The sequence below is a fragment of the Equus przewalskii genome, chromosome 1 (genome assembly GCF_037783145.1).
Source record: "Equus przewalskii isolate Varuska chromosome 1, EquPr2, whole genome shotgun sequence".
Classification (NCBI taxonomy): domain Eukaryota; kingdom Metazoa; phylum Chordata; class Mammalia; order Perissodactyla; family Equidae; genus Equus; species Equus przewalskii.
In genome coordinates, this window is record NC_091831.1 from 56770870 (window position 1) to 56794376 (window position 23507).

General features: G+C 43.0%; 1 protein-coding gene across 2 annotated transcripts in view; it reads right to left on the minus strand.

Moving 5' to 3' along the window:
• Positions 1-9718: 9718 nt before the first annotated feature.
• The window catches only part of PBLD (phenazine biosynthesis like protein domain containing), a 49398-nt gene continuing 35609 nt past the window's right edge, over positions 9719-23507 (minus strand). For both annotated transcript variants that reach the window (XM_070564216.1, XM_008537181.2), the window contains exons 2-9: positions 19802-19901; positions 19347-19445; positions 16737-16846; positions 16620-16649; positions 14260-14348; positions 13817-13995; positions 11855-11917; positions 9719-10762 (exon numbers count right to left, since the gene is read on the minus strand). In XM_070564216.1, the coding sequence (XP_070420317.1) occupies positions 10650-10762; positions 11855-11917; positions 13817-13995; positions 14260-14348; positions 16620-16649; positions 16737-16846; positions 19347-19445; positions 19802-19886 (768 nt within the window). In that variant the 5' untranslated portion in view covers positions 19887-19901 and the 3' untranslated portion in view covers positions 9719-10649. The remainder of the gene's footprint in view (positions 10763-11854; positions 11918-13816; positions 13996-14259; positions 14349-16619; positions 16650-16736; positions 16847-19346; positions 19446-19801; positions 19902-23507) is intronic.

Here is a 23507-nt window from a genome sequence, read left to right on the forward strand (position 1 = left end):
TTCCATGAAAGAAAAGGGAGCTGCAGAGAGGGTAAATAACATGACACCATTACTTTAAAACGAACATATACAAAATGAAAATTGTATATGTGTGTCTGTAAGCCAATATACTACGTGAACATGGACAAAAGTATGGAAGAATATATACTATATACCAGGAAACAGTTTCCTGGGGTGGGGGAGGAGCAGGGAGGAGTACTAGTTGGGGAAGGAAGTGGGGGGAGTTGGGGTGAAAAAGAGACTCGGCGTTTACAGAGGGAATGCTGAACAAGTGCAGGAGTAGGAAAACTAAGCACTCAGCACTCACTAAAAGTCCTGAGATAAGAAGGAGGCCAGGGGCAGGGCCGACCCACAGCCGAGTGGTTAAGTTCACGAGCTCTGCTTGGGTGGCCCAGGGTTTCGCCAGTGCAGATCCAAGGTGTGGATGTGGCACTGCTCATCAGGCCATGCGGAGGCAGCATCCCAGATGGAACAACCAGAAAGACCTGCTACTGGAATATACAACTATGTACTGGGGGGCTTTGGGGAAAAGAAGAAGGAAAAAAAAGAAGATTGGCAACAGATATTAGGAGGCCAATCAGGACAAGTGGGTAGAAGAGGCTAATGTAGGGCACACAGACACAGAAGGCACCCAGGGCATAGAATCCAAGCAGGGTGAGGAGGGTACCTATGTTGTGATGGTGGGAGCCTAGAGAGGGAGAACAGGACTTCCCTGCAGGATATGGGTGGGAGATGAGAGAGATGGCTACACACAGGGTTTAGACAAATAAGTAAATATATGAAGGATAATGGAAGTGACATTTCTCGCTATTGGTGAAGGGAATTACAAATACAGAAAGGGCTGCTGATGTTGGATTAGAATTAGAGGTATTCATCTGAATTGATGGTTTTCAACATGTGTAAATATAAAAATAAATACAATTGTGTGTGTCTAAAGCATACATTCCCTAACTGTCCACTGAGAGAGGCTGGAGCAGCAACAGCCAATAGACCTAACAATTAGACTCTGGCTTCTAAATGCCATTTTGCACTAGAAGGAATCAGAGCTCCTTGGAGAAATGGCTGATTCCAGGTCTGCGGTGTAAAAAATACAAGAAGAGCTGGAATATCTTATTGTGCCAAAAAGCAAGGAAGTGCTCAAAGGACGATGTAGACAAAAGCCAGCTTGAATGGGCTCTCTCTGGCCAAATTTGGGATAATTTGAGCATCAAAATAAATACCAATAGTAATAAGTTATAATCTATTTCATAATACAGAAAACCATGAATCCAAAGAATATAAATAAATGAATGAATGAATTGAAAGTTTGTTGAGGAAGAGGATATTTAAATAGTACTTCCCCAGAAAATGCTTACAAAGGGAAAAAGAGTAACTTTACAATGAAGAAATCTAGCAGATGCTACCTTAATCAAGTCATCAGAGTAAAGGTCATCAGTCCTGGGGCTGATCAAAATCATGTGCCACCTAATAGGATGCAACAGGACACTGTGTCGGCTCTGTGATATTCCTGCCAAAGATGCCTAACCTGAATCTAACCACAAAGAGGCATCATGCAAACCCGAGTTGAGAGACATCCCACCCAAAAGCCGACCTGTAATCTTCAAAAGTGTCAATATCATGAACATCAAGGAAAGACTGAGCAACCATTCCAGACTGAAGAGACATGAAAAACTAAAGAGAACCTGTGATCTGGGACTGGATCCTCTTGCTATAAAGGGCTACTGGTGAAACGTGAATGGGGTCTGAGGATGAATGAGTAGTAATGTATCCCAGTTAGCGTCCAGATTTTGATGGTGTTATTGTGTATATTTAGAAGAACGTCCTTGCTCACAGGAAATACAAACTAAAGTATTTGGGATAATGAGGCATCAAATTAGCAACTTAATTCTTGAATAGTTCAGCGGGGAACATTTTTATACAGTACCACAAACTTTTCTGTAAGTTTATTTTGACAGAAAAAAGGGATAATACCAGAGAGAGAAAAATAACAAATAAACACAGGCATCTAATTTAGCTCAATTCCAAAATCCATTAAAATTAGAATAAAGGTATTTTTAAAAATATTTTATTAGGGAGTGAGGGATGGAGAGTTTGTGTTTTTGGGTTTTTTGCTGAGGGAACTTCTGGGGTGATGGAAATATTCTATATCTTGATCTGGATTGGTGATACACATTGTAGACATATGTTAAAATTCATATAATACATACGTGCCCAATTTCGCACATTGGCCAATTCCTTCTCCCCACTCTGGGAAAAATTGGGTGTTTTTTCTTTGGAGGATATAAATCAGAAGCTCTCTAGACCCCAGGGCACCAAGCACAGATGAGGGAGGGATGCATACTGAAAATTGGCAGATTAAGTAAACCTATACATGGCAAATGCTGCCTCATCCCACTTGAAGTTATTTTTCTTGACTTGGCTCCCTGAACTGAAAACCTTTCATCATGTCTCATTGGCTGGAGTTGTACCATATGCTCAATCCTAATCCAATGGACAGCCTAGGGAATTCGCAGAACGGGGAACGCACCCGAAATCAGGACAGCCTTGAAGTCTGTCATCACCCTCATCCTTAGTAACCTCAACACACATTTATCATGTGCTTATACCATACAGATTTGACTGTATTACCTACTGGACCAAAATTAAGTATTCCTGCAGCTACTAATCTGAGTAGCTCCTGCACCTCTCAGAATCCTAGAAGCAGCCACTACAGGGACCAGGGCCTCCAGCCACCTCCACAGTATTGCTTCCCTTGTTCAGCATCCAAATTTCCAGAAGATCGTTTTAGATTTGGCTAAACCTGAATAGCATGTCCACCCCGAGATTTGCAGGGAAGGTAGCCTCTGGCCACTTTGGCTTCCTTGGTAGAAGTTGGGCAATACCTCCTTGACTCCTAACAGTGAGAATTTCCTAACCCAAGGTGCTAGGAGGTTGATGTTCAGACGCTACATAACTCCAAACAAATGTTCACAACAACAAAAAGTCATGCGAGGCCTTTAATCTGTCTTGAGCTAACAATTGAAAACACTTTCCCTGTTAATTAGCTATCCTTCAGTTTACCTGATGCCTCTTCGACTGGATAGTCTCATTTCTTTCTCTGCTCCAACAGCATAAAGTTGTGAATCCTCTTATTGTAACTTAACACAGAGGGTTGTCCCTGGCCTCCAAGAGTTCACAATCTCCCACTCGCCTGATGCTCTCTGGTACTGAGGACTGACTCGCAGTTTTGACTCTGCTCTAAGTCCCGTTCCATCGATCAATGGCCTCTGTTTGGCACAGATTCTGTATAGTAGTTTGCATATGTATAAAACAGAAAATAGGATTGAACAATCCTCCCCTTTAACAGAATCTCACTGGAGTGCTATACATTTTTTGATCTAAGGATCGATTTCTTCTGGAGAAGATTATAATATTAATTTGCAGTGAACGTTTAACATTGCCAAGCCAGCTCCCTAATATTGCATAAAATAAAGTTTGTTTCCACTCCTCTAAAAATCAGTGCTGCTTATTCTTGCAGGTCTCAGCAGCCCAAATTGTTCTGCTTATGGTTGCATGTTTAATTAGTGATCCTTCTGTAAGTGTCTGCAATTAGCACCACGATGATTAATAAAATAACTCCTTTAAAGCTCCATTTAGCTAGCAGAACTGCACAATCAGGTATAATTAATTCATCATTAATAAATCATGGCTGATTAACTAATCTGTTTATTACCAACACATTACTGAACAGCTCCACCTGAGCACATCTAATTTTTCTATACTGAACAGAACTGGAAGGTAAAAAAAACAAAAAACCCCCGAGCTCCTCCAAAACCGCACTAAGCAGCAAGTATATTGGTATTGTCAGGGAGATTTTGAGACAATGCACATTTAAAAGTTTTTGAGCCGCTCAGGCAGTCGTCACGTGGGAGGGAAGAAAACAGTGGCTAAATCGGGAAGGCTGAATCACATTAGTGGTTCTCAAACTTAAGCGTACACCAGAGTCACCTGGAGGGCTTGTTAAAAACCAGATTTCTGGTCTCCACCTCCAGAGCTTCTGATTCAGTAGGTCGGGATGGGGCCTGAGAATTTGCTTTTCTAACCAGCTGCCAGGTGGTGTGGCTGCTGCTTGTCTGGGGACCACACTTGGAGAGCCACAGATCTACCCTTTCTCATACACTGGGGATGACTCAATTGCCATGATTCCCAAGTCCTTTCTATACCTTTTATTAGTTAAAAAAAAATAATATCTTCTAGGATTATTTATCTGTCCTTGCATTTACATGCTCTCCTTTCCACTGGATTGTTAGTTTAAGAATTACTTTCTTTTATTTCTCTCTGTCTCCATAGAACCTAACAACTGCTTTCTAGATATAGAAACTCTAGACAAAACCCAGACATGCTTGCACATTCGTCTCTGAATCTTGGCTCCGTGCCCCAGTCTTTCTAAACCCTGTCCTTCAGCACCCCCCTGACAAGGCCATAGCACTCAGTGGCTGTGCCATATGTATGCCCTAATCACAGACCAGCGCAAGTGCTCATTATCTTTTCATGAAAGGATGAACCTGGTCTCCCCAGTTAGAGTCCCTTGAGAGCTCTGTAAGCTCCCTCTCTAATCTCCTTTGCAGCCTGCCCCCCAGCTCTCCACCCCGCTGGCTTCTAGCACAGTGTCTCATACACAGGAGATGGCAAATTGCTTTTTACCAACCACACCAGACTGCTGAACAGGAGATCTGACCCACAAGCTGTGAATTCAGCTCCCAGCTGGGCACCTGACTTGCAGGATACATGGGAGCAACAGTAGAGGGGGTTCTCACCCTGAAAAGAACTTGGAAAGAGGCGAACAATCTACCATCCAAGAGTTAAACCACAGAACGAAGCAAATCCGAGCAGAGTAACAAGGTCAGCTTAAAGCAGTGGCTCTCGACCAGGGTAATGAATCTTGCCCCCTGCCTCTACTTCGGGGATATTTTGCAATGTCTGATGACATTAAAGGAATGGCTTGACTATAGTCTGGTTCAGGCAGAAAGACTGGGCTGGTGAGCAATGGTGGGCCTGGGAAGGGTTGTTCAGGAGACAAGCATCAGCAGGGCCCAGCCCAGGCAGATCTGCGAGGGAGGCTGAGCCGTGGAAAAGAGAATCCAGGCTGAGCCATGAGGCAGGTTACATAGAGAGGACTCACATCTCACACAAGTGCAGGCTAAAGCCAGCATGTCTTATAAAAAGGCTGTAAAAAATTGGTAAGACAACCAGGGAAATAGAAACATTAACTGGATATTCAATAATATTAAGTAATTGTTTCTAATTTTTTAGGTGTTGTATTAGTTTTCTACTGCTGTGTAAAAATTACCACAAACTTAGTGGTTTAAAACAACACACCTTTGTCACAATTTCCATGGGTCAGGAATCCAGGCACGGCTCTGCGGGGTCCTCTGCAAGGCTGCAATCAGGGTGTTAGCCAGGGCTGGGCCTCTGTCTCATATGAACACTTGACTGCGGAAGGATCTGCTTCACTCAGGTTGTGGACAGAATTCAGTTCCTTGCTGTTGAAGGACTGAGGGCCTCATTTTCATGCTGGCTGTCAGCTAGAGGCTGCCCTCAACTTGTAAAGGCCACCCACAGCTCTTTTTAGAGTTCCCCAACGTGGTACCTTGCTTCCTCAAAGCCAGCAAAGGAGAAAGAGACTCCAGAAGACTGGTGCCACAAGCATATGTAACATAATCATGTAACCACTTACACACAACTACATACATCCCATCATCTTTCTCATATTTTATTGGTTAGAAGCGAGTTACACAAGGGCATGAACATGAGGAGGCAGGAATCCGGGGCTACCTTGGGAGTCTGTCTACCAAGGATGTGATGCTGGTATTGAGGTTACTTTTTTTAAAAGCTCTTATATTTTAGAGCTAAATACTGAAATGAAAGTAAGTTATGTCTGTCTGGGATTTGCTTCCAAATAATCCAGGGAAGAGGGAAGTGGGCAGAGGTACAAGTGGTCACGAGTTAAAAATTGTTAAACCTGGGTGACACGTTCATGGATCTCATGATATCCATTTGTATATGTTTGACATTTTCATAATAAAATTAAAAATAAAAAGATAAACAGCATATGTATTAGTTACCGATTGCTGCAAAACTAATTACCTCACCGCTTAGTGGCTTAAAACAACACACATGTATTATCTCAGTTTCTGTGGGTCAGGAATCTGGCACAGCTTAGCTGGGTACCTCTGGGTAAGGGTCTCACGAGGCTGCAGTCAAGGTGTCAGCAGACCAGCAGGCATCTGAGGCCTGACTGGGACTAGAGAATCCACTTCCAAGCTCATTCCTGTGCCTTGATGCCACCAACGTCAGAGGCCTCAGTTCCTTGCTCCATGGGCCTCTCCTTAAGGCTGCTCACGCCGGGTAGCTGGCTTCCCAGACAGCAAGTGACGAGAGACAGAGAGAGAGAGAGAAACCGACCAAAACAGAAGATGCAGTCTTTTATAATCTAATCTCAGAAGTCACACCATCACTTCTGAATATTCTGTTGGTCACACAGACCAACCCTGGTGCAATGTGGGAGGGGATAGGACAAGAGTGTGAATAGCAGAAGGCAGAATCATTGAGAGCCATCTTGGAGGCAGGTTACCATACGGCATAAGGCAAAAGTTGAGTGTTGTCAAAATTACCTTTGAAAATCCCATATATAACCTATAAAGCCTAGTAGACAGATATACTATTTCATAAGCCTGACACTGCCAGTTATTCTCCAGTGCTGGAAAACATCACTGTTTTGCTGAGTGCTAGATGAAGTTGTTGGCTTGAATTAGAGACTATGGTTGTTCCAAAAGTAAATATATTTAAACATTAAAATCACATTTGGCTCTGCTCTGAATGTGTAGTTAAATTCAAGTAAACTAAATACAGTATGATGGGATTCTAATGCATTGTTAAAGTAGGGAAGCTCATCATGTCTTGATGACATCTGCCAGTTAGGTCCACTTTGCTGATTCTCCTTGTTTCAGCTCCATAGTCACCAATAGCTTTCTGATTATACTTTGGCTTCCAAAACAGATATGCAAGTGGGGAGAAAATGCTCTGATGTTATCCATTCCATGGTTACATTTCTCATTGTAAAATTAAAAAGTTGGTATTCTGGCCTTATATATCAGTCTCTATATGCTAGGTTGATGTGAATCTGCATCTGATAGATTCATTGTTGGTGCATTTACATAATAGGCTTCTAGCCTGCACACCTGAGCCCCTGGACTGCGATAATTTACCCAAGTAATGCACCCTAGGGAGAACGTAGGGAGAGCCATCTGAGTGACCTGAAATCTTCCCCAGGTGTGGCAGCTATATTTACTGTACACAGAATATATCCATGAGCTCCCCACATTTGTCAGCTCCCCTTCTATTAGATGGGGGTATGTGACCAGTTCTGGCCAACAGGCTGTGAGCAGAATTGACACCTATCACTTCTGGCCAAAACAGAGTGAGGTTTCCATACACTCTTTCCTCCTGCTGCAGCAACCATGGAGGCCACATGTCGAGATGGCAGAATGCAAAATCAGCCTGGGTCCCTGTAAGACCGTAAGGAACAGAGCCCCTCCTCACCTTCACTAGACAGGTAATATGAGCACAAATAAAAGTTTGCTATAATAAGCTGCTGTGCTTTTGTAGATATTTCCTACATCAGCATAACCCAGTCTAACTCAATATGCCAGGGAGTGCTGACTTCCTGGGAGCACTTTTTCAGTCAACAGCAAGATTACGCTTAAGTCCTGGGATTCATCTCCAACAGTCTCCCTCCACATTCCTCTGCACCTACTCTCAGTAAGATCAGGTAGGCAAGAGATGAGCAGAAGCAGAAGAGGAGGGGAAAACCTAGCAGGAACTAGGTTTTTAAAGTGCCCTCAAACTGATCCTACTCACATCAACAGAAAACTCACTCTGTGCTAACGGGGGGATCAGAATTTGCCAGCCCAAAATGCGTCTCTTTGGCTTCATAATTTTTAAGAACAAAAGACTCAGAAAGAAACTTTGACCTTCCCCCCAACAGCCTAAAAGAATTTAAGATAGAAGGCCTGTTCCAGAAAGGAGCTAATACCGAGAGATAACTATAATATTATATGAACTACGTGTGGTAGACAGGGAGGAACCTAGCAAGGGCCATTTGAGCAAAGTCCTCTCCATCTCTCATTGTCCTTACAAAGCATGTCAACATTTGTTTACCAAACATTTGCATTTCCATCTCCATGTAAATTGCCTCTCTTCCCTTTGAAGTCCCAAACCACAACCTCCAACATCCTCCTTGTCTTTAGCTGAAGATGGTATTTAAGGTGGTGGCTTTAGGAAGTTACTCAGTCTTCCTGGGTTTCTCCCATGTACACATGTTGTTAAACTTTGATTATCTCCTGTTATTCTATCTCATGTCAATTTAATTCTTAGACATCCAGAAGGACCTAGAGGGCAGAGGAATACTTCTCCCTCCCCTACACTAATTTTAGAGGCTCTTTGCTCCTGTGACCCAAAGACATCATTTCATTTCCTCTGGTTTATCTAGTCCGTGTGCTTCTCCTCCCACCCTCTTCCACCTCCCAGCTTCCCGGGCTGCCACTTTTGGGACACTACAGCCAGTATGGCCACTCAGTCAATTTCCAGCAGGCTGACCGAGTAAACACGGTAAATATAATCAGTTTCCCTGACTATTCTGACTGAACTGTCCATAGCTAAATGGACAATTTTTTAAAAATCACTTACAAAAGTGAATGTAGGGTTTGAAAATGTAGGATGAAAAGTCAATTCAGATGCTTCAAATAGCAACTTTCCTGCAAAAAAGAATTCAGGGTCATCTCAGGAATTTAGCATACTTTTGTTTTTGTTTTTTAGGTGAGGAAGATTGGCCCTGAGCTAACATCTGTTGCCAATCTTCCTCTTTTTTTAATCTCCCTAAAGCCCCAGTACATAACTGTATATCCTAGTTGTAAGTCCTTCTAGTTCTTCTGTGTGGGATTCCACCACAGCACGGCTTGATGAGCGGTATGTAGGTCCATGCCCAGGATCTGAAGTGGCGAACCCTGGGCCACCAAAGCAGAGCACTCGAACTTAACCACTATGCCACTAGGCCCTAGCATACATTTGAGAGATAAAATTCATACCCTTTCAGCTATGCATTTATGTAAAATTATTCATACAATTTAGTCCCATGTTGGGAAAACCTGCACTTTGTGAAAACCCTGCAGTGTCATGACTCACTGATGAGTTGTGATGTGCTGTGAGGTGTGTGGCAAGTCACGGGTAACTTACTAAGTTAAAGCACTGAAGCTAATGAATTATTTATTTCATTGCAAATTAGGGGCAACACAAGATTACTGCTATAATAAACTCACTCTCACGTGCCTCAGCAAAAATAAATAAAAATGGAAAACATGATAGGATTAAGATGAAAAAAATGGGGCCACCAAAGGAATTTCTAACTGATGAGTTTGCAGTTTTTGAGATGGCTGAGAACTGCCAGCAATGAGATCACCTTAAACAAACACTCTTAACGACTTGAAAAAGTCCCCATCCCAAAGTCCATTATAGGTATTCAATATTGTAGATTTAACCGAATTTAAAGTTATGTTAAAACCCATTTTATTGAGGTAAGAGCAGAATCCCTTTTAAGTTATCACTCTAAAGCTATCTATCAAGATAAAGACATTACTTTACTTTTAGTGTTTAATTTTACTACCACACTCATACACACACATTTTTTCAAATTTCTGGCGTTTTATTTACTTAGTTAAATGTCATGATTTTTAGTATTGAACACGAGTATGTTCTGATAAAGGAAATAATTTTTTAGACACATTAAAATTACTCCCAGTCTTTCCCCCCACATATGAACAGCTTTTACTTTTCTATCTTCATGACCCATCCTTGTCCATATAAATTCATATTCTCCATAGACATAGCATAACATTGCCAACAATTTACAGTCTACTCTCATTTTCCTTCTTAGTAGTATATCATGAAATCTTTTTCTATATTTCTGCATAGTTATTGGGTCTTTTTAATAGCTGCAAAATATTCTATTTTACACCTAAGTTTAAATGGTTTGATCTTACCCCTCATGAATTTGTTCCTTGTTCTGTGATTGGTAGTTATAATCAAAGGTGACAACATTATTCCTTGTTTCCAGTTACTTACATTTCTTTTCTTTCTTTCTTTTTTTTTTAAGATTGGCACCTGAGCTAACAAACTGTTGCCAATCTTTTTTTTTTTCTGCTTTATCTCCCCAAATCCCCCCGGCACATAGTTGTATATCTTAGTTGCAGGTCCTTCTAGTTGTGGCATGTGGGACGCCACCTCAGCATGGCCTGATGAATGGTGCCATGTCTGCGCCCAGGATCCGAACTGGCAAAACACTGGGCCGCCGATGCAGAGCACGCAAACCTAACCACTTGGCCACGGGGTGGCCCCTGGTTACTTACATTTCAAATGCATTCACAGGTAGACCCAAAACTCCATTAGTTAATTAATCAGGAAGTATTATTAAATCTCCATTGATATGTCTTCATTTTTCTAACATGAGGATTAAGTGGACTACTGTGCAGATTTGCTAAAGGCAGCCCCTTACATTTGTTTTCATGCAGAAAATACTTAGTCATTCAAGATAGCAGCACCGCAGCACTACCACCTTAGGCTGTCAGCGTGCCCTCTAACACGATAGCAACGCTTCCCCTAATGTCAACTCTTCCGTCAGGACGCAGAGAAATCTCCAGTTCTCCTCCTCGGCAGGAGCACTGACAGGCTAAAGAAAGCAAAACGAGTCACAAATTAAGATTGTTTTCACCCTTTTTAATTAACAGAACATAGTGAGAGACCTCTTATTACAAGCTCTAGATTCCTCCCAGGTCAGTTTAAAGAATAAATGCTGTCATCTGTCCATGGTCCCGCCCAGGCCACCCTCTTCTCCTGAGGATGAGAAGCCACAAACGCAGTTTGATCCACAAAACACACAGCTCCACATCTTCCCTTCCTGAGCCATTTCCTCTATCACTTTGTGTAATGCCCCAGCCACACCTCACCCATAGCTTCCTCCCGGCTCTGTCTAGGAGTAAGCGAGGACATGCGGAAAGACAGAGGCATGAACTAGAAGTCTAAGAAGATAAAGAGGGGTGGTCTTGGCCCTACTGAGAAGGTCCCATCTTCCTAGGTCTGACTAGGACAAAGTTCACTCATTGTGGTTATCGAGCAACCACACGTGTCAGGCAAACGAGGCACAGCCTCAGCCTTCCTGGAGCTCAGTGCTGGGGGGAGTAACTCAGCTCAACAAGGAGAGAACAGCCACCCTGCTCTCCCCAAATCGGGGTCACAAAGGCCTAACCCTCCCACCACGGAAGATCCCCATCCTTTAGGGCCGGACTCCTACTTCGGTTACTGGGGCTGTGTAGTCTCCATGGGTGCCATCTATTTTCTCTGCCCCTGAGCAATACATTTATCACTAGGGGACTTAGTTCAAAAGCAACTTGTTTGATTCAATGCCATGACTAGCAATGGCAGTAAGGAACCCAGATGGTCATCCAATCTCAACTTGTCACATTATAAATAACCACTCTGGGCCAAGTTATACAGTTGGTTAATTTTATTCAACAAACACTTATTGGGCACTTACTGCATTAGAAGGATGTCTGTGTGTTGGGAGGGACGGAGGTGGGAGATGTTTGGGGTGGAGAATGTTTTTGAGTAGAGGGTTCAGGGTGAAGGAATTTAAAAACCTTTCATTTTCACACAGGTGATACATAACATTTATTACATCTTCAAGTGGATGGCATGTATGAGAAGGAATACTAGCTTAAAGTTTGGCAAATTAAAAAAAAAAATTGAAAAAGAGCTGTCCTACCATGCATGTTTTTCTTCCCCAGTTGCTGGGACCAGTAGCTGCTGAGAACGGTATGTGCAGACCCTTAAAAGAAGTGAAAAGTTATGATACAATCCTGAAGAAAACAGGGGCAACTGCGGTAAATTTATAAGTAATTACAATCAACTATCCAGTTTAACTAAATCTTCGATGATTTAGTCATTATGTTGGCCATGGTCACAGCAAAGTGTGGAATTACAAATGGAGATAGAAAGGAAGACATCGAATTTCTGGATCAGCTCCTGCAATTGACGTATTCCCTACGTCCTACACTTTCTGAAGACTGGATGACACTGCAGCTTTTAATCCTTGTCCTGTCTACAAGTTCATTATCAGCCCACGGGAGGAAAAATTAAGGCCTTCACGTAAATCTTTGTACATCTTTCAAGGGAAAATATCTCCTTCCTCCGAGGATACGCATGCAAGGAAAGGTGTGAACTCTGACAAAAGGCCAAATTTTCCACCAAGCCAACATTCCCAGGCTTTTGGTGCCAAAAGAACTTTCTTTTTAGTGAAGTATTTTTTCACCTGATTGTGCCCTAGTTTTAGATCAAAGGATAGATATTAAAATGAAGAAACAAAGTGTAAAGGAACAGCTGACAGAAAAATCTTTGTGGGAGAAAAGGACGCGGAGGAAAAGGCCCCTCCAGGAAAACTTACTAAATGTCATGGGAGGTCCCCGTAGGGTGACCAGCCATCCCAGTTTGCCGGAGACTGTCCTGGTTTTAGCGCTGAAGGTCCTGTATGCTGAGAAATCCCTCAGTCTCAAGCAAACAGAGATGGTTGGTCATCACTGTCCAAAGACCTTCCCACTCCAGAAAAGCATTTTTACAGGGAAAACAACTTGCCTTCTGTGCCAATTAAAATCCTCATTTAGCAGCTGTGCATGTGTAAATCTGCTCAGAAATTCTCTTCCATGGGGGAGGGTTGAGTCAGACTGTTTAGATGTCGTTGGGCATTTTCCTGAGTCTTTAAAAGTGCTTACTTGCTGAGTTTTGAATTTCACGTTTTGTTCCTCAGAGAGTAACTAAGTCAAGGTCCTGAAACCATCCTGGCCCTTGCCATCTGACCAGAATGGGAGCCTCGAAGTCTCTGCCCAGCCTGCTTCTGCCCTGGCTACCATCCCCTCCACCAGCCTCCTCCAACAGGCATTCCCCGCTCTTGCTGCTCAGCCTACTCTTCTCAAAGAGGATGTCAGTGGGAGGCTTCACATTCTTGCCCATCTTTGATTTCATCCCTCTGCTTCTGACTGGTAGAAAATCTCAAACACCCGTGACTCCAAACCCATCCCATCCACTTTGGGGGCAGGTCTGGGAAAGGAGGAGGGGAGGAAAATAAACGCTATTCCTGCCCCTATTTCCCACCTGCAGCCCAGGAGTTTATCCTTCAAAAACTAAATCTTGCCTAGATGTCAATGACCACACAGGCTGGTCACTGAAAAGAACAATAGGCTTTGGAAATGTAGTGGACATCAGCCCGTGAATTTTGCAAATGGCAGATCTGGAAGTGTTGGCTAGTGAGCCAGTGTTGTCATTATTATTAAAATAGCTAATGCTTATTGGGCACTTACCATGTGCCAGGCACTGTGCTAAGCATGTAACATGCATTGTGTTTACATAACCCTAAGAGGTATTATCCATGTTTTATAGAAGAGAGAACTGAAACTTTAAAAAGTTACGTCGTTTGCCCAAGGTCAATAGCTCGGAAGCTAGGATGCAAACCCAGGCTGTCTGACATGAGGGTCTAACCCTGCTACACTGCCTCCTTTATTCTATGCTTTCCATATGAGACTTCAGTGAAGGCAGGGGGAGGGGGAGAGAGGGAAACAAAGGCAGCTCAAAACCCAAGCAGCCTGAAAAGGTCATGTGAAGGGCACCTAAACAGCTGTTTGTTACCTTCTTCCTCCATTGTTTAACCTTCCCCAGGACCCAGCTCAAAAAGTACCTGTTACGGGGTCTTCCGCCACGCCAAGCCACGGCGCAAAATATCTGGAGTAAAAATCAAACGCTTGGGCCTGCCCATCAGGGTCTCCTTTAAGGGTGAGAATGAGTCCTTTCACCTTCCCTGTGTTTTCCACTTGCAGCAGATTCTGTGTGTTCACCTTCAGGTTCTCCAGAAATGACCTTGTTCATAAATGGGATGAATTATTATTGCAAACCCATTCCACAGACCTCCCACCACACAGACTGCGGAGCAGGCCAGGGTGCAGCTTGCCCAAGCAGCTCAGCAGAGGGGGAGGAAAGAGCAAGTGGAATATCTTCCTACCTGGGAATAAAACTCTCTGGCTGCATAAATCATGGTTTGACCAGACGTGGCACAGCCAGACCAAGCAAGAGCTGTAAATCGGGGTGCACGGCTCTCCCCAAAGTATACTTGTGTTTGTTTACCTGTTGTAAGTATCACTGAGCCGGACAAGGAGCTTTCGGGTGTCTGGAGAATAGCAGATGTCCTGGATCAGTGTGTCACCTATTGCAGTCTGTGAAGACAGACCAAACACCCCTCAGGAGTGCCCCCTGGGTCAAGTCCTTGATTCCCTGTGTGGGGAATGACCTCTCATGTGCATCTGCTTTGTGCCAGGCGCATCCATCATCTCCAATCCCAAGAGTTTTAGTTCAGTTTTGGGACTCAAGGTGTTGCCCAAGGAAGGCCAGTTTCTTGGTGACCAGAGGTCTTTAAGGGAGTTGAGCTTACTCAGGTCTGAGGGGCCCTGGAGTCAAAGCTCTGGATCACTACTGTCTTCTGTCTTTAGAGATGGGCGGCCTCATGCCCACCTCTTAGAGTCGTTGTGAGGATTAAATGAAATAATATAGGTGGAGTTTCTGCAGCAGTAACTAGAACATTCTACATGGCAAGTCCTCAGGTCTAGCAGTTTTAATGGAAGTAGGGACTAGAGGACTCATCTTAATGCTGCTCTGTTGGTAAGCCCACTGTTTTCACTGAGATTGTATGCTACAGGTCAATAACATAGCAACATTTTCTAAAGATATCTTGATGCACCCTTTACCGAAGACTGCACATAATCTTGTTCATATCCAAGAACACTGTTTATTTGCCTGGGGTACTTAGGGAGATTATGAGGGGACAAAAGCCCCTCAAGTCATCCTTTGGCACCACCACCAGCTGCCACCAGAGCAGATGACAGTTGCATGGTAGTTGTCTGGACATTAGGCAGCTTCAGGATTTCTAGCCCTCCCTAGGGACTGAGATGCTCCAGGTCCCAAGGCTGAGACTCCTTCTGCCTTGGGTGGTGCCTGGGCTCTCTGCCTCTGTGACCATGGCTGACCAATGCCCCTCCCCCTAGAAATGGGAACTCCTGCAGCCAGATCTCCTCTGCTCTCTGGGGCCTTTCAGTCTCTCTGAAGGGTCATGCAGCCCTTCTCTGCATGGATTTTTATGTCGATCTGAAAGTTTAATTCTCAGCTGGGAATCTTACTGCCAGATTCTAGGAACACCAAATGACAATTCTCATGATAAATAACCCTTTATCATCCCCACTGTACAAATGCTGACCCTGAGGCTTAGAGAGATAGGTTAAGTCCTGTCTACCATGAACAAAGTCTACCACTATGAATATTTTCCATTTTCTTGGCAACATGCTTAAAGCATACCATTTATGAGTTTGGCTGGCCTCCCAAAACCCAAGCCACAGGTGGAGCTGAGGGTTAAATCGGAATCCATGATGCTTGCTTATACTCTTTGAAAACTTAGACAAAGCAAGACACTAAAGAGAGTATAAATGCTATAGTTGAAAATTTACTGAGAGAAACACCCCAGTGGCACCCACAATAGGCCATTTCATGGAATCATTTTTTGTTTTTTGTCTTGTTTTTGTTTTTGTTTTTTGGTGAGGAAGATTGTCCCTGAGCTAACATCTGTGCCAATCTTCCTTTATTTTGTTTGTGGGACGCCACCACAGCATGGCTTCATGAGCGATGAGTAGGTTTGTGCCTGGGATCCAAGACTGCAAACCCTGGGCCACTGAAGCAGAGTGCATTAACTTAACCACTACCCCACTGGGCCAGCCCCCTGGAATCGTTTTTTCTCATAGAAACCCTTGCCCTAGTTCTGACTGGGGCTCTTCCATTTCTACAAACTAAGCACCTGGTTGTCCAGAGCTGCTCTGGTCCTCTGGAATCTCCATGGGACAATCGTAGTGCTACTTCATTAGGTGACAGTGAGAATTAAATGAGATAATACATGTGAAACACTTAGCATGTGGTATTGCACAGGGCATATTCTCAAAAATATTCTCTATTATTAGTTATTATTATTATTACTATTAAGCCCCACTCCCACACAGACTCCTTGAGGAGGCCAGGCTATGTATGTTGCTTTCTCTGTCCAGGTCCTCATGATTTCCTGGTCTCCTTCATCAAAGCACAGCCCTCCCACCTCACCTCAGCCCCATCCTTCATCACAGAAACTGGGGACACCAGCAGCTGCTAGGCAGTTTCCATTCTTTTCTTTCAATCCAGCCCGCCACACAGCCATCTCTCCTCCCAACCTACCGTGGAGGCTAATGCTGACAATGAAGAGTTAGGGAAAACTGGTCAACCTTCTCACCAAATAGATTCTGTAGTAAAATTCAAACCTCAAATCCACCACGAACTATTCATCTAAGCTTAGACTGGAACATTTATACTGGGAGAAAGTCTATCTTTTGGGATCAAATGGTACCGAATCTTTGTATTCAAACAGTAACTAATGACTATGTCACACCATCTCAGGTTTGATTCTTTTCACTAACCTTTATCAAGTCCTCCACTTCATGGAAGTCCTGGATGGGGAAAAAAGACAAAACCACTGTAAAACACGCAAGCTGTCAGTTGTGCACAGTTTCTGGCAACAATTAGAAAGAGCTCACCTGGGGGTGGGCTGGATAAAGAGGAAAGTCCAGGACGATCCCATCCTCTTCTCTTTTGGCCCTTAGTTCCCCACTCAGAGTGACAAAGGTTAGAGTACTATTCACGTTTTCTGGCCAAGATAAAAGTGTCTTGTTTTGTCAATTAGAAAACTCTTTGACAAGGAATCAAGAAATAGAACAATAAACTTCGTTATACATCCGCACGTCTGTTTCAATCACTGTTGTGTTGCCTGAGACTCTGGCAGCACTGTCCTTTCCTGGGATGGGGCCCAGGTGTGGGTTGCTGGGGTCCAGAGTGGGGAAAACTCACTGGATTCTAACTTGAGAACCAAGAACCTAACTGATGAGATTTGACATCATACTGCAAGGCTTCAAATCCCAGCTCCTTACTGCTCACTAACTGTATCCTTGTGCAAACTATTTAACCTCCTTAAGCCTCAATTTCCTCACAAATAAAATGGGGTAATAATGAAACCTATACTAATTTCACTTTACCAATAAAATGGGGGTAGTAATTAAACCTCTTAGGGATGCTATAATGTTTTCTAATGCAGATTTTAAAACATCCACTTACAATAACTCTATTAGTCTAAGATATGCCAAGGGAATGACAAATAGAACATACAAGTTATGAACAAGTCTGATATGAACAAATCAGATTTATTCTTAATAAGCCAAGCTATACATAAAATTGTGATTTAAAGATTGGACCACAAATGCTGATATAATATGCCTCCATGTTACTGATATAACTTGGGCCACTTATCTGACTCCAGTGTTCGTAACATTTTTAATGGAAACAGAGATTTGTGACCAAATTCTTTTCTCCTCGCTAATATTTCTGTAAAACTTAACCATATTTCAAAGTTGAGGAAATTCAGTATTGCTTATTAGCTTTCACTGAGTATAAAATTTACATTCTGAAACCCAAAGTTTAATTTTAATAATTCGGTAAGACATAATTATTTACAAAGCCTTTTTTCACACTTTATCTCATCTAACCTTAAGATGGGGGATCTGAGGGCTATCATTCCAAACCTCAGCCTCACACCAGCCAATGTGGGGTTTTCAAAAGGCACTCAATCCAACACCAGTAAAACCTACTTTTCAAGACTGAGTTCCTAAACAGTATTTCAGGATGCTTGCTTGCTTTCGTTCTTGTCCCCTGTCCACAGAAACCGAAATTATCTTTTGAAAACATAATAGACTACATCGTAGAGGGGCCTTGGCCTTACTCTCAAGTGTTGTCTCCTGCCAATCATCCCCTCGCCCAGGAATCTCTGGCAAATGCTTTGCACGTGCTGCTGCCTCTGCCCAGAATGCTCTGCCTCCCGCTCTGGCTCTTTGCACAGAGGCTTCATAGTCTTCAGTCCAAACGTCCCCTTCTCTAATGGATGCTGTTGGCCAGAATCTCATCCCATCCTGTCTCAGGGCCAGGACTATGTGAGGCAAGGAAGTACCGGGGAGATACAGAATTTGAGGAGGCACCAGCTCCCAGGTGTAACTTGAGGCCTTCATTGTCTCACCTTGCACCCGGCCCTGACCCAGCTGCCAGGAGTCTTGGTGATTGACAGCTCTCAGCTGAGTCCTGCTCTGGGAATTGCTCTTGGCTGAGCAGAGCTACTTTACCCAAAGTCAGGCCGCTTTTATGGGCCTTGGAGCACACAAAGGCCTGAACCTTTGCCTCTATTTGGAACTACACTGCTTGAAGGACCTTCGCAGCCTCAGACCTCCCTGTGGATTTGCCCAGGGTCTTTCCTTGTTGCTACCACTTTGCAGTTCAATTTCTCTGTCTGTTCAATCCTGCTTTCTTTACTCCTCTACCAATATTGATCCCAAGAATACTGTCCCAGTCCTTCCAGCATGCAAATGTGTCTCAGAGTCTGCTTGCTGGAGGATCTTGCCCTATAACACCTTCCCTTACTATCCCCATCTAAGTAATTCCCCAAAAAACTTCCTTTTCCAATTCCCCACTCCCTACAGCTACCCTCTGTCATATCATCCTGTTCATTCCCTTGTTTAATTTCCTGTTTGTTGCCTACACTTGTTCATGGCTGCTTCCATCTCCACTTTAGGGCATTTCCAGGCATCTCCTCTGCCTCACTCCCACAAAGGCCTGATCTTTATTAAACTAAATGCAGCTAAGATGGAAACCGGGAGGAGTAAGGTGCTGCCTCCTCTCTTCACAAGGTAAATATAGTCAGGGCTCATGAATCTTTAAAATTCAGAGTCAAAAAGCTCTAGTTGTGAAATAAATTTCACTGTGGATGGGGACATATTTTGGGGCAAAGTGTGCCTTTTGGTTCCCCAAAATCACATCATGTGAGACGCCTATTGTGCCTTGCGAGCTCCCCTCCTGTGCTGGTCACAGAGACTAGAGAGCTTCTATTTAAATACAATATCATTCTAGGGAACAACAACGTGGCTTTCCAACGTGCTTGGCACAAACTCGGAAAGACCAAAGTGTTATTGAAGGTTGCTGTTTTTGTTTCTGCGTAATGAATTGCGTGAAATGAAATCTGCAATGTCTTTATACTAGTCAAAAGAGTGTGTGAGAATTAAAAAACAATGTTTGCTAAGTGATAGGTTCATAAAAGAAAATCACATTACTTATTTTGTGAAACAGCACAGCTGCAGAAGCCAGGGTAGCATGGCCACAGAGAGGGACCTCACATGCCGGCGTAAACCACCTTAATCCGAAGCGGGAACCTTCAGAGGAGGAAAAACCAAACAGAAACCAGATCATTCCCAGACAAGGGGGCTGCAAAAACTTTTCTTATTCTTTTCTGAATATTTCACTCGCATGACTAGTGGCTGAAACACGTTGTGAAAGGAGTGACGTCTAGACAAGCATCCTAGGGCTCCTTGGCGCTACATCGAGAGCCGGAACGTTCAAATTCACCAACACCTACCCCCCAGACGAACCGAAAACCAAATCCGAACCTCCCCATCTCTCTCTTATCTGCGCGCAAATAGGAAATGGGCATTTCCCTTAAATATCATTTCCTCTCTGGAAAAGCAGCTTCTGCTACCATTCAAGAACGGCTAAAACAATGCATATTTACTTTGTGTAAAGTTGTCAGTTGGGTGCAGTTTTCGGATAAAAGCAGTTTCAGACAGGTTCATTTCCGTTGCAATTTTTTGATGCATGTCTTCATCCAATTTCTAAATTAGAAACAAAAGGTTATTGAGACCCCAGAAATGCAAATCAGACTTCCTCAGACAGCAGCTGCCGTTAGTTAATCACACATTTTAGTTACATTAAGAGTTACATGCGTAAAAGGAAATAATTGCCAAGGAACTGAAGGCACTTTTATAAGGATTGTTTTTGGAAATCCATGTTTGCAGCACCCTGTGAAGAGATGTACAAAGACAGAACAGACTGAAAAGCCTACTGGCCTGGACTTTCCTTTGTCAGATCACTACCTAGTATAATGAGAGAGCGTATGCTCTCTTCTAAAAACAATCTCTATAAGTTTAAACTCCACAATCTCCCTTTCTTGTTAGATAAAGAGACCTTTGGGTAGTGACCACTCTGGGTAGTGACCACTCTGCCCCCGTCTATGCATGGTTCATTCCCTATCATGAGTCAGGCCTCAAGCAAGAGGTCACTTCCTCCAGGAAGCCTTCCTGACTGTTCTGTTCAAAAGTGCTGTCTCCTCCCTAGTGCTTAGACCACCTGAAATTACCTAATGTGTCCCTTTCCTGTCTGTCCCCCCCACCTCTGACTCTGAGCTCTATGAGGGCACAAACTGTGCTCTCTTGCTTTGTCCTGGCTTAGAACAATGCCTTGTATTCATCCCAGGATGGTAGGAGTTCAATAAACATTTCCTGAAAGAATAAATACATTGTGCACTTAATGTTCATTTAAAAAACCCTCAATATATTTTTATCCACTTACAGATGAAGAAATTAAACACAGAGAGGTTGTGTAATATCCTAAGATCACGATATGCCTAATAAGTGGTAGAGCGATTAAGAATGTGGGCTTTGCAAACAGTAACAACCAGTGAATCTACAGGAAAGTACATGGATATTCCCTGTACCATTCCTGAAACTTCCCTGTAGGTTTTTAATTTTTCAAAATAAAATGTTTTAGGGCCCCCCTGATGGTGTAATGGTTAAGTTTGTGTGCTCAACTTCGGCAGCCCAGGGTTCGAAGTTTTGATCCCAGGTGCAGACCTAGCACCACTCATCAAGCCATGCTGTGGTGGCATCCCACATAAAATAGAGGAAGATTGGCACAGATGTTAGCTCAGCGACAATCTTCCTCAAGCAAAAAGAGGAAGATTGGCAACAGATGTTAGCTCAGGGCCAATCTTCTTCACAAAAATAAATAAAAATTAAATGTTTTAAAAAAATAATGTGGGCTTTGGAAACAAACAGACTTGGGTTTGTATCCTGGGTCAGCCCCTAGCAGCAATGCAAAAGTGGGCAAGTCATTTAATCTCATGGAGCCTCAGTTTCCACAACCTTTAAAATCAGGATAATAGTACTTAAATCAAAGAGTCATTGTGAAGACACATACGTACATAGATATGCACATACACACATTCCTCTTAACTCAAGAAAAAAAATGGGTCAGAAATATGAGTTTTCCTTTTGAGAATGAAAATCAATTTTTTATTCAACAAAATGCTCACTAGTTAGATTTTGAATTTTAAAGAAGTCTGAAGACAGATGCGTTTTTGCTTTGGCCAAACTTACTATTCTTGAGCTCCTGAAACCCAGAAATAAGAATTGTAACTTTCTACTAATAAATTCATAGTTCACTTACCTGAGTTGTGTAAGTTAAACACCCTTTGTCTTTGTTGATTCAAATTCTTTTGAAACATTTTTAATACACTTTTATAATATGGCATAAAACAGTGGTTATTGTAAAAAATCAGCCATGATTTTTAAACTATTAGCTGATATAAAAATCCTAGCAGGAGACTTACTAAGCTTTTCTTAAAGGCGCACTGTATTCAAAATCTATAGAAGCTCTGTAGTCCTATAGAAAGAGAAAGCACTTAAGAAATTGATACTTATTTTCTGAAAACCTAAACATAACTCAATGGTTTCGTTTTTTGCTTGATGCTTTTCTTTCAGAAGAGTAAATCCAATAATGCACATAAAGTGCTCATCTCAGTGCCCAACACATAGTAAGTACTTGATAAATGTTACCTTTTTATTTTGAGTGGCTCAAAGCCCACGCTTTAACCTGCCATACTACGCTGCCTTCCCATAACAAAGACAAACTGTTATTGTCCCTTTAACACGCTGGAGACGGGAATACCAAGGATATCAGATAAAATGGACTCCTACAACGTTTCTGAGGGAAAGCGGCAATCAAGCAATTACTGAGTGCTGTCCTAGGCCAGTAGCATCAGCACCACTACCAAGAGAATTTGTTAGAAATACAGAGTCTCAGGCCCCATCCCAGATCTTCTGAATCAGAATCTCTGTTTTAACCAGGCAATCCCTCTGCACATTGAAGTTTGAGAAGCTCTGGTGTATAAGAAATGGCCCTGTGTTAAAGGGGCTTAGCGTCTTGGTGGGGAGTCAAGACGGACACGGAAAGCAACAGTGAGCAACACTAGAGAGTACGTCATTGAGATACACAGATTTTAACAATAAATAGCCTAGGCCTTTCAAGATGAGCCCTTGAGGTGGCCTTGGAAAAGGGCAGATTTTGGTGAGTTGAACAGGAAAATGTGGGCAAAGAGCTTTGTCTTGGGGAAGCTTCTCGGGCAAGTCACTTGACTTCACACTGTTCTTCTGTTAGATCTTTGACACTCGTTTTCTGTGAGCCAAGGTAAGGAAAATTAAGATGGTAGGAATGAAGGGGAATGAGCACCTGTCACCCCGTTGGCCTGGGCAGTGAGAAGCCCCACCTGAGTGGAGGAGTTGGAGGGCAGCCTCCCAGCCAACAAAGCAAGGTTGTTAATAATTGAACTCAAGCACTTCCCATGGCCTGTTGAATGTTCTCTGTGGAAACTGGCCCACATGCCCGTGCATACGAGACCGGAGAGAAACTGGGAGCCATTTAATTCTCTAGTGCGGAGTCTGCAATCACAGGCCTCAATGCTGATTGAGGGGGTGATAAAGAAAAGCCTGTGCTGGTCTTCCTGGATTTGCCTCCTTGGCTGCAGGAACCCACAGCGCCCGCCAGTCCTTCCTCTGTCTGAGCTATCCAAACTCCCTATCCTTCTCCTTCCTTCCTTTGTCTGTTGCTTCCCTTGACACTTACGACAAGACTCTCTAAAAGTATTAAAGCATCTCACATTGTAGCCAAGCTCACCATCTATCTAAAAATAGATTTCTTTGCAAATGGGCTTTTTTTGCACATCAGCTAAACACACACTTCACTGACCATCAGCCCTTTAATCCTCTCTGCCTTGCTATATTGCACCAACTGCAATTTGAATTTCTGGAACTGTAATTTCTGTCCCAGGACACTTAAAATGCACCTGCTATTTGCCTGAGGGACAAAATACAATTTCGGTTCCAATAATTTTTCCCTTTTACACTACAAGCTTATTTTCAAATGCAGCACATAACAGTTATAAACCAATAGCTATTCTCTTGCTTTAATATCCATTTCCTTTTGGCAATCTCACATGAGTCAAATTTCCAACAGCAAAATCAGTCATGTTTGTTTTTCTGAGTTCCAGTGTACTGCATCGGGACACTAAGGTTCCATCATCAAAATGACCCACAAAAAATTAATGATCAGAAAATCAGACAGTATAGTTTTAAAATACTCCCATCTTGTGGCAGTTTAGAAAT